The sequence below is a fragment of the Terrapene carolina genome, unplaced genomic scaffold (genome assembly GCF_002925995.2).
Source record: "Terrapene carolina triunguis isolate 2854851 unplaced genomic scaffold, T_m_triunguis-2.0 Scaffold751, whole genome shotgun sequence".
Lineage (NCBI taxonomy): Eukaryota > Metazoa > Chordata > Testudines > Emydidae > Terrapene > Terrapene triunguis.
The window spans coordinates 1,432,996-1,443,611 of NW_020665102.1; the positions used below are offsets into that span (position 1 = coordinate 1,432,996).

Here is a 10,616-nt window from a genome sequence, read left to right on the forward strand (position 1 = left end):
TGGGAGCCAGGACTCCTGGGTTCTCTCCCTGGCTCTGAGAGGGGAGTCGGGACTGGTGGTTAGAGCAGGGGGCTAGGAGCCAGGACTCCTGGGTTCTCTCCCCAGGTCTGGGAAGGAGGTGGGGTCTAGTGGTTAGAGCAGAGACTGCAGCCAGGTGGACATGGTTAGGGAGCCACGTCAGGGGACTGGGGAAGCTCATGGGCCACGCCACTCCCTGGGAACAGGGGGGTGGCACACAAAGGAGGCCTCGGATCTTGCTGGGATGTCGCCGCCCACGGGGGACAGCCGTGGCTGCGGTTTATTGTCCCGCCTTTTCGTACAAAAAACACCTTCCAAAAATAAATACTCCGCCCTGCGCAGGGCCAGCCCCGGGCTCTGGGGGGCGCCTGCGGGCAGGGTAGGGTCCGGAGCGCGGCCCGGCTCGGCTCTGCGCTCGGCCTGGCTGAGTCCTGGGGCCAAGGCCGGGCTGGCACTACTGGTCCATCCCGTGCGGTGCCTGGCTCCGAGGGGCAGCCGGCGCTGCCTGGGAGTGTGCGGTGAGGCGGGCCGGGGCCTCAGCCAGCGTTCTCGGTGCCCGCCTTGAGCCGGGCCGGCTGCCCCGCCTCCTCCTCCTCCATGGCCATGTCCGGGCAGGGGGGGGCGCTGCTGCCCTCCTCCATGGGCTCCAGCGTGGCGCTCAGCTCCATGGCGTGCGGCTCCGTGTCGTAGAGGGGCGCCAGGCGGGAGGCCGGGTTACTGCCGCAGTTCACGCAGGCCTGGGGGAGAGAGCAGGAGAGGCGGGTCAGTGCACCTGGTGCACCCCGTGACGTTGCTCTCCATAATGTTTTATGGAAATATGCTTATGAATGTAACTATAAGGTAACTGGAATATGCTTTCTGCAAAAGGTCTCTTGTAAGGCAACATAACAAAGCTTATGATCTACTGCGTGTGGTCATCCTATGTATCATTCTTGTATCTGAAACTTGAAATATGAAGTTAACTCTCAGGTCCTATTGTAATTATGCAAAGCGTGGGTTATTAGTGGTGGTTTGGAAGCTTGATGGCTCCCGTTGACTAGAGCAATTGGTTGTAAATGGTCTGTTTACTTGCAAACGTTCCTGGGGGAGTGTGGGCCAGTCTCACAGGACATGTGACCATGTCACCTGATGCTGGAATCCATCTTAAACCTGGTGCTTTTCCATTTAGAAGGAGGAGTGGGGACCCAGAGAGACAAGAGATTCCTGCCTTGGGCCAAAGCTATAAAAGGGGGTGGAACCGAACAAAGGGGGCTGTCAGTCATGAGAAATCCCGTGCTTTCACCTGAGAGGCCTGCTGGAGCTAACAAGGGCTGTACCAGGGAAAAGGATTGAGCCCAGACTAGGAAGAAGTCTAGTCTGTGAAAGAAGCTTATTGGAACATCTCTGAGGTTGAGATTTACCTGTATTCGGTTTCTTAATGTATTAGGCTTAGACTTGTGTGTTTTGTTTTATTTTGCTCGGTAACTTACTTTGTTCTGTCTTGGAACCACTTAAATCCTCCTTCTTATACTTAATAAAATCACGTTTGTTTATTAATGAACCCAGAGTAAGTGATTAATTCCTGGGGGAGGGGCAAACAGCTGTGCATCTCTCTCTATCAGTGTTATAGAGGGTGGACAATTGATGAGCTTACCCTGCATAAGCTTTATACAGAGTGAAACGGATTTATTTGGGGTTTGGACCCATTGGGAGCTGGGTGTCCGAGTGCTGGAAAGAGGTGACCTGCTGAGCAGTTTTTGGTTAAAGTCTGCAGCTTTGGGGGTATGGACCAGACCTGGGTCTGTGCTGTAGCAGGCAGGTCTGTCTGGCTCAACAAGGCAGGGTTCTGGAGTCCCAAGCTGGCAGGGAAAATGGGCTCAGAGGTAATCTCAGCACATCAGGTGACAGTCCCAAGGGTGTCTCTGTGACCGAACCCGTCACAACCCCCCTACCCAGCGCCCAGGGAGCTGGGTGAGTCTGGACCCCCCTCACCGTGACATTGATGGCCTTGGGCAGCAGCCCCTTCTTCACCCAAGGGTGCACCTCGGCCAGCTCCTTCTTCTGCTCCTCCGTGAAGCGCGGCTGCTGCTTCTGCATCTCCCGCAGCTTCTCCCGGTCGGCCTGCAGCACAGCGGCTGCGGGGCTGTGGGGCACAGAGCGTCAAGGGGGCGATCCGGCCCTGCCCCCTGCCTGCAGCGCTGCCCCCTGCCTGTCATCCTCCCCCGTGACCTGGTCAGCTCCCCCCTCGCTCCAACCCGATCACCTTCCCCTCACCCCAATCGCCAGCCCCGCCTCTTCCCCGATCACCTCCCCTGCCTCTGCCCCCAACATCTCCTCCCCCCGATCGCCAGCCCCAGTCACCTCCCCCGCACCTTCCCCGATCACCTCCCCCCAATTGCCAGCCCCGCCTCTGCCCCCCAGATCTGCCCCCCGATCGCCTCCCCCCTTGCCAGCCCTCCTCTGCCCCCCAATCGCCAGCCCCGCCTCTGCCCCCCAGATCTGCCCCCCAATCGCCTCCCCGCCTCTTTCCCGATCACCTCCCCCCTTGCCAGCCCTCCTCTGCCCCCCGATCGCCAGCCCCGCCTCACCGGTCGGGCAGTTGGTAGGTCATCATGACCTTCTCGTCAGTGTTGGCCATGAGCAGCCAGAGGGGGTCCTGTAGCACGTACTTGATGAACTGCTCGCCAGCCCCCGCCCCGCCCGGCGGCTGCCCCGCCCGCTCTGGCTCCGACGAGTCGATGCTGCCGAAGTACTTGCTGCTGTGGCTGCTTTTGCTGCTGGCTGCGCGGGGCCGGGGGAGGGGGGGAGGCAGGAGAGAAGGGAGCAAATCAGCACCAGAGGCAGAAATAGAAACCAGGAGTCCTGGCTCCCAGCCCCCCCTGCACTAACCCACCAGCTCCCACTCCCCTCCCAGAGCTGGGGAGAGACCCCAGGAGTCCTGGCTCCCAGCCCCCCTGCACTAACCCACCAGCTCCCACTCCCCTCCCAGAGCTGGGGAGAGACCCCAGGAGTCCTGGCTCCCAGCCCCCCCTGCACTAACCCACCAGCTCCCACTCCCCTCCCAGAGCCGGGGAGAGAACCCAGGAGTCCTGGCTCCCAGCCCCCCTGCACTAACCCACCAGCTCCCACTCCCCTCCCAGAGCTGGGGAGAGAACCCAGGAGTCCTGGCTCCGCCCCCACCAAGGCTTTAGCCAATGCACTCCCAGCCTGTCACTTACTGGTGCCGCTGGCTGAGGTGCTGCCACCTTTGGAGCCACTGTGCATGAAGCCGCTGCCCGAGGTGGCCGAGCCGGTCCCGGAGCGTGAGTCCTCCTGCAGCAACAGGTCCAGCAGGTCGCTGGAGCTGGACAGGGCGTCGTTGTTGGAGGAGTCCTGACCTTCCGCCTGCCGGGATGGGAGTGGGGAGGAATGGGGAGATCAGGACTGACCTGGGGGGCTGCATACGCACCTCCCCCAACTCTCACCCTCCCCAAAAGACAGGGGTGGGGGCCCTGCCTGAATACACAGCTGGTGAGTGCCAGAGCTGGGGAGAGAACCCAGGAGTCCTGGCTCCCAGCCCCCCCTGCTCTAACCCACCAGCCCACACTCCCCTCCCAGAGCGGGGGAGAGAACCCAGGAGTCCTGGCTCCCAGCCCCCCTGCTCTGACCACTAGGCCCCACTCCCCTCCCAGAGCCGGGAAGAGAACCCAGGAGTCCTGGCTCCTAGCCCCACCTGCTCTAACCCACCAGCCCTCACTCCCCTTCCCAGCGGGCGGCTCCTTACCAGGCAGGTTTCTTTCTGTGGGCCGAGTTCGCTGGCCCCAGGTGTCCCGCTGGCCCTGCCACCTCCCGGACTAGCCTGGCCGCCAGGCACCTCCTGCCGCTCAGCCACCTTGGGGGCCTCCTCCATCTGCAGCAGGTTGAGCTGGAGCGGGGAGCTGCAGCGGGAGTCGAAGGGGGGCGAGTTGGGCCGCTCGGGCGTGGTGGAGCGCGAGGCCTCGGGGGGGGCAGGCAGGCGGGGACTGAAGGGCTCCCCGAAGGGGGCCGGGAAGTACGGTGGGGGCAGGACGTAGTTGGGGAGCATCAGGGCCACCACGGGGGCCACCAGGGGGGCAGGGAAGTGGGGGGCAGGCTCGGTGGGGGGCTGGCTGGGCGGGAAGATGGGCAGCACGGCGGGGAAGGACAGGGAGGCGCCCGAGGGGGGCCAGGGGCCGGGGGGAGGCGGAGAGCCGGTGCTGTCGGATGCCTTGTGCTGCTTGACGCGCTTGGCCTTGGATTTGCCGCGCCGGCCGGTGCCCCGCCGCGGGCCGCAGTGCCCTGCCGGGAGAAGACAAGGCGGGGGGTTAGCAAAGGGAGGGACGGGAGCCAGGCACGAGCCCCCCCTCGCCCCCGGATGCGGCCCCCACCTGGCTCGGCGCCCTGTCCCTCCTGCCGGCTGCGCCCGGCCGGCGCGTCGAAGACGTGGAGGCGGCTGAGCTCCTGGAAACGAGTCAGGAAAGCCTGCTCCTCCTGCTGGGTGTGCACGGACAGCACCTCCTTGGTGAGCCCCACGCGGCGGTACTGCTCCCGGTCGGGGGGCACGGGGCCGGGGCCCTCCTCCAGCATCGCCGTGTCTGGGGAGAGACCAAAGGGGGGAAGGGGGGGGTCAGCTGGGGGGGGGGCCACCGCACGGAGCCACGTGCAGGGAGAAACGTTACGCAGTGAGCGAGCAGCAGAGCCGGGGATGGAACCCAGGAGTCCTGGCTCCCAGCCCCCCTCTAACCACTAGCCCCCACTGCACTCCCCTCCCAGAGCCAGGGAGAGAACCCAGGAGTCCTGGCTCCCAGCCCCCCTCTAACCACCAGCCTCCACTCCCCTCCCAGAGCTGGGGAGAGACCCCAGGAGTCCTGGTTCCCAGCCCCCACCCCCAACCACCAGCCCCCACTCCCCTCCCAGAGCCAGGGAGAGAACCCAGGAGTCCTGGCTCCCAGCCCCGCCCCTCTAACCACCAGCCTCCACTCCCCTCCCAGAGCCGGGGAGAGACCCCAGGAGTCCTGGCTCCCAGCCCCCCCAGCTCTAACCCACCAGCCCCCACTCCCCTCCCAGAGCCGGGGAGAGACCCCAGGAGTCCTGGCTCCCAGCCCCCCCAGCTCTAACCACCAGCCCCCACTCCCCTCCCAGAGCCGGGGGAGAGAACCCAGGAGTCCTGGCTCCCAGCCCTTCCCCCCACCATGCCATCAGTGCCCAGGGAGGACCCTGTGCGGGGGCTCGCCGCAGCCGAGAGGCTGTTGCCAAGCAGCCGTGCTTTGTTTGGGGGACCTCCCCCCAACCCACCCCCATCCCAGTGGGGGCTTCGCCGGCAAGTCGGCCGCCATCAAGGAAGGAAACAAGGGAGGGAAAAACGGGGGCGGCGGGGGGAAAAAAAAAAAAGGGGGGGGGGGGGAAATGAAAATCCATTCGGGGAGGGCCACGAATCCAGAGGCTGTCCCGGCCCCCCCCGGAGTCACCCGCAGGGGCGTCCTGACGGCAGGCGTGGGGGTAAGGGGGAAAAGGCAAATTAAATACACATGGAGAGGGGGGGAAAACCCAGCCACCCCCGCCCCCCACTGCGATGCCGGTGCGTCGCGGAGCCGTGGAAGGAAGCGGTTATGGGGTGCGGGGGGAGCAGAGGCTGCCGTGGAGATAAGGCCCCCTGAATATTATGCTGTTACTGAGATGCGGCGGAGGTGGGGGGGGGGGCGACGGCAGGGGGGGACCGGGCGGCTCGGCTCTCTGCCGCGGCCGGGAACGGGGCCGGGGAGCTGGCGGCCCCGGGCCCCTCCCGCCCGCCAGCCCAGCGGCGCTTCCCCTCCCGTACCCGATTCTGGGGCTTTCTTATCTCCCACGTGGACGATGGTACTGCTGAAGCTACACTGACTGGTGAGGGACACCACGCTTTCGGCTTTGCTGGGCAACGCCAGCGGGGCCAGCGGGGGTCCCACCGCCGCGGCGGGCTCCTCCTCCTCCCTCCTGGACCGGCTCGGCAGCATTTCCTCCGCCGCATCTGTTCAAAGAGACAACGAGGGGTTAATGAGGGGAGACGGGGAGGGCGCGCCGCGGTCCCTGGGGCGGCACGGAGGGCGGGGAGGACGGACGGGGGGGAAAACATCTTCCCGGGCCGTTTTCCCATGGGGAAAACATGGCCATGACACCAAACATGCCCCAAATCGTTTCGATTTCAAGGGAGTTTCGGCGTCGGGAGCCGGCAAACTTTAACACACGGACGGGAAGGAAGCATTTCGAGGCAGTCGAAGGGAGGGATGTCGACCGCCGCGAAACGTGTCTCCCGCTGGCCGAATTTCAGCTGGTTTTTCTCTGCTGGGCCGATCTCAGTGCCCCGGGCTGGCGTCACGACCCCCCTCCACCAAGCCCCGTCAGCAGCAACCGGGTAATATCCAGAGGGAGCGAGAGGGCGGCAGGTGGACCTGGGAGGGGTGGGGGGAACAGGGCAAGTGGGACGATACCTTTGGCCAAGTCGGCCGCCTCCCTGCCTGCCCGCTGTTTGTCGTCGTCCGAGTTGGAGGAGCCGGTGTACGAGGAGGAGCCGCATTTCCGCTTCACCCGGCTGGGGATGTTGCAGCTTTCCAGATACCTAAAAAAGCCACAGGTCCCAGGGTTAGCGGGGACAAGGGATCCTTATATAACCAGCCGCCCCGCCCCAGAGGTGGCTGCATCTCAGCACCGGGTGAGGGGTCCCTGTAACCAGCCACCCCGCTCCAGAGATGGCTGCATTTCAGCGCCAGGACAACCCCCAGTGTGGGGAACGGCTCTGAGCTGGGGTTCCCGGCCCCTGCTCACCTGATGATCCCATCCAGGCAGTTGATCTGCTGGTAGGAGTAACTGGAGGACTCCTTCTGGCCGGACTCCTCAGAAGTGCCCACTTGGCCCGCGCCCCGCTGCGCCTCACACAGGGCCTCCCTGCCTGGCCCGGCGCCGTCCTGGGGCGTCTCCAGGCCTGCAACGAGGGGGGGACCCGGTTCAGCTGGAGCTGCCCTCGATCCACCCCCCACGCCTGCGTCTCCCCAGCGACTGGGGGTGAGCAAAGAGGGGCTGGCAAACCCACCTCCCCTCCAATCTGCCTCCCCCCGGGCGCGGGGGCCCCAGGGCTCTCACCTGTGCAGGGGGGCTTGGTAGCTGGCGGCTTGGCGCGGGACTCGATAAACACCTGCTGGCCCCGGTTCTTCACCATGTGCACGTCCTTACAGAACTGCTGGAAGGTCATCTGGGGACAGGAGGTGGGGTCAGGGCAGTGGGAAGCCCCCCCCCCCGCTCTCACCACTGGGCCCCACTCCCCTCCCAAAGCCGGGGAGAGAACCCAGGAGTCCTGTCTCCCAGCCCCCCCCGCCCCCCGCTCTAACCACTAGCCCCCACTCCCCTCCCAGAGCCGGGGAGAGAACCCAGGCGTCCTGGCTCCCAGCCCCCGTGCTCTAACCCACCAGCCCCCACTCCCCTCCCTGAGCCGGGGAGAGAATCCAGGCGTCCGGGCGCCCTGCCCCCCCCCCGCTCTAACCCACCAGCCCCCACTCCCCTCCTAGAGCCGGGGAGAGAACCCAGGAGTCCTGGCTCCCAGCCCCTCCCCGCTCCCCTCCCAGAGCCGGGGCTCTTACCGGTCGCTGGGCCCTTGTCTCCTCGGCGGGGAGGCCATTGCTGTCGCTGGAGGAGGCCGTGCTCAGGAACTGCTCGTGGGAGGCGTTGCTGGCCATGCTGCAGAGCCCCACGGAGCCGTTGCTGTGCACAGGCTGTGGGGGGGAGGGAAGCGGGGGGGGTTAGCACCCGGAGGGAGGCGTCTCGGGGGGAGGCGATGAGGGGCTAAGGAGGGAGCATGACCCACCTGAAGGAGCAGCCGGTGGATCTGCTCCGAGAGCTCCTGGATGTCGGGCTCCAGCGGCCGCATCTTCAGCGCCTTGGGGGCCGTGAAGACGTCTTCGTTGAGGGGACCCCTGTGCGGCAGGGGAGAGAAGGGTGAGGGCGAGGACGGGCAGCCCCCGATACCGCGAGGCGGCCGGAGATCCCCGGAGGTGGGCAAGGGGGGGAGGACGGTACTCACGTGCGCACTTTGTGGCGCCCCATGACGAAGGAGACCTTGCGACTCCAGGGGTTGACGAAGCTGGACCAGCTGGTGTCGATGGTGACATACTCGCCATTGCGGGTGCAGAAACGGAGCGGGGAGTGGTCAAAGGGCTGCCCGCCGTGCTGGAGAACTGGGGGGGGGGGGGAATAAGGATCAGTGTCTGAGATACACACACCCCGTTCCCCTCCCAAAGTCAGGGAGAGAACCCAGGAGTCCCAGCTCCCAGCCCCGCCTGTTCTAACCACCAGCTCCCACTCCCCTCCCAGAGCCGGGGAGAGAACCCAGGAGTCCTGGCTCTCAGGCCCTTCTGCCCACGGCCTCTCTAATGCAGGGAACTGACTAGGCAGGACACGGCCAGATGATGCCAGTCGGTGAAAACTTCCCAAGGCCAGGCTAATCTGGCTGGGGGGGGGGGGGGGGAGAATTGCTTCCTGACCCCAAACCTGGCAATTCTTTGGACCCCAAGGAGAGCTAGCCCCATCACCCAGATAGCTAGGGAGAGGTTTTATGTGCCAGCTAACGTCACCAGCCCACCCTGGAGCTGAGCTGTGACGTTTCAAAGGAAGGTGGAAAAAAATCCCTGAACAGATTTTGCCAATTGCACATGGGGAAGAATCTCCCTTCCTGACCCCCGGCAGGCTCCAGGCTGAAGCCCTGAAGCATGAGAGTGGATTAGAGTCAGCGTCCGAATGGGGAGCTGCAAATGACACTCACCCTTTGGTTCTTTCCCCCCGGCACCCTTGGGATTCCCCCCACCCACTCACTTTTTTTGTGGATGGCCAGCATGAGCGGCCTGTCCTCCGGGTGCAGGTAGAAGAGGACGGGCATGCCAATCAGGTCCTGGGGGAGGTAACCCAGCAGGGGGGCAGCCCTGGGAAAACAGACAGGCACCGTGAGCTGGCATCCCTAGGTGGGTCCCGCCGCCCACCAAGGTCCCAGCCTCGACAGGCCCCACAGCCCAGCTACAGACAAGGCTGACCCAAAGCGACAGGAGGTTAGGGGGCGGCGCCGGTCCGCTGGAGACCCTCCAAGCCTCGCTGTGCTGCTGGGGGGCAGCACGGATAGATAGAGGGTGTCTCCCGCCCCCACCCCGGGCTCGGCCAAGCTGCTCACCTCTCGTCCACGTCCTGGAACAAGCAGCTGGGGGTGTGTCTGGTGGTGAAGATCCGTTTATCGGGCGGGATCCGGGGAGCTGGAGGGAAGAGACACGGGCTGGGGTTAGGGGCACAGGGCCACCTGCTGGCCAGGCAGAGGGAGGAAGCCGAGGGGTCCCCCGGCCCTGTTCCCCCGCCCCAGCTCACCTTCATATCCCGAGTGGATGCGCTCGGCGATGAGCAGGCAGCAGGGCTGGCCCTCGGCACTGTCCGCGGGGCACACCTTGGCCAGGTAAGGCGTGAGCCGGAAGGGGAAGTAACACAGCTCCCGCCCACGGGCATGGCCTCCACTGAGAAACAAACGCCTGCAATAAGACCAGAGGCCAGAGGAGACCGGGACCAACCAGCAACGACAACCGCCGGACCCCTCTACCCCAGCCCCCCGGCATTGCTGCCCGCTGCCCGTCCCAGGCCCCAATCCCTTCCTCCTGGGTCCAGCTGGGAACACGGCACGTGGGGTCCCCTTCCCCGTCCCAGATCCCCCAGGCACTGCTGGGAACACAGGGACCCCGTCCCCACCCCAGATCCCCTCCTCCTGGGTCCAGCTGGGAACACAGCACATGTGGTCCCCTTCCCCGTCCCAGATCCCCCTAGGCACTGCTGGGAACACGGGGACCTCTTCCCCGTCCCACATCCCCCCCCTCAGGCACGGCTAGCAACACAGGTTGTGGGGTCCCCTTCTCAGCCCCCAATTCTCCCCCCCCAGGCACGGCTGGGAACATGGGACCCCCTTCCCAGCCCCCTGCCCGGGAGCTGCTGGGAACATGGGGCATGGGGTCCCCTTCCCTCCAGATCCCCCAGCCCCCCGGCTTCCAGGGAGCTGCTGTGAACATGGGGTGCCCTGCCCCTCCTGGCGGCACTGCCCACGCCGAAGGGAGCAAGTGGGAAGAGGGGGCACAGACAGGGTGAGCCTGGCTTCCCCAAACAGAGGGGATCTGGGGCTCGCTGAGATATTTCTCCCCGTTCAAGGATCTCCCGTCTCGCAGCCTGGCCCGGAGGGAGCGTGAAGGCGGCAGTGGAGAGGCTGGGATGTGGGACACAAGGCCACAGGGGGCTTGGCGCGGCAGAGGGAAGCTGACTGGGGTTTGCAGCATGGGATCTGAACGCCGGGCACAGTCCAGTCCCTAGGGGTCCCCCAGCGCTGCACCCCCTCACCCCGTCCGAGACAACACCCCGCCTGCCGCAGGTGGAACTCACCTGATCCGGCAGAAGACCGATTTCTCTTGGGTGTAGTCCACAGCGGCTGCAGCTGGGGACAAGGCCAAGGGGTGGGGGGTTAGTGGGGGCTGGGAAGGCTCTGTGCCCCTTCCAGAGCTGGGGAGAGAACCCAGGAGTCCTGGCTCCCAGCTCCCCCACCCCCACTCTAACCACTAGACCTCACTCCTCCCTCCCAGAGC

The 10,616-nt window shown here is 65.3% G+C and overlaps 1 protein-coding gene across 1 annotated transcript in view; it reads right to left on the minus strand.

The window, feature by feature from the left end:
* Window positions 1-264: 264 nt before the first annotated feature.
* The window catches only part of PER1 (period circadian regulator 1), a 19,257-nt gene continuing 8,905 nt past the window's right edge, over window positions 265-10,616 (minus strand). The window contains exons 7-23 of the mRNA XM_026660369.2: window positions 10,417-10,468; window positions 9,367-9,509; window positions 9,179-9,257; window positions 8,830-8,936; window positions 8,042-8,195; window positions 7,826-7,934; window positions 7,602-7,733; window positions 7,108-7,216; window positions 6,793-6,949; window positions 6,459-6,586; window positions 5,813-5,998; window positions 4,383-4,589; window positions 3,761-4,293; window positions 3,216-3,381; window positions 2,586-2,778; window positions 1,990-2,140; window positions 265-755 (exon numbers count right to left, since the gene is read on the minus strand). Of these exons, the coding sequence (XP_026516154.1) occupies window positions 555-755; window positions 1,990-2,140; window positions 2,586-2,778; window positions 3,216-3,381; window positions 3,761-4,293; window positions 4,383-4,589; window positions 5,813-5,998; window positions 6,459-6,586; window positions 6,793-6,949; window positions 7,108-7,216; window positions 7,602-7,733; window positions 7,826-7,934; window positions 8,042-8,195; window positions 8,830-8,936; window positions 9,179-9,257; window positions 9,367-9,509; window positions 10,417-10,468 (2,807 nt within the window). The 3' untranslated portion in view covers window positions 265-554. The remainder of the gene's footprint in view (window positions 756-1,989; window positions 2,141-2,585; window positions 2,779-3,215; window positions 3,382-3,760; window positions 4,294-4,382; window positions 4,590-5,812; window positions 5,999-6,458; window positions 6,587-6,792; window positions 6,950-7,107; window positions 7,217-7,601; window positions 7,734-7,825; window positions 7,935-8,041; window positions 8,196-8,829; window positions 8,937-9,178; window positions 9,258-9,366; window positions 9,510-10,416; window positions 10,469-10,616) is intronic.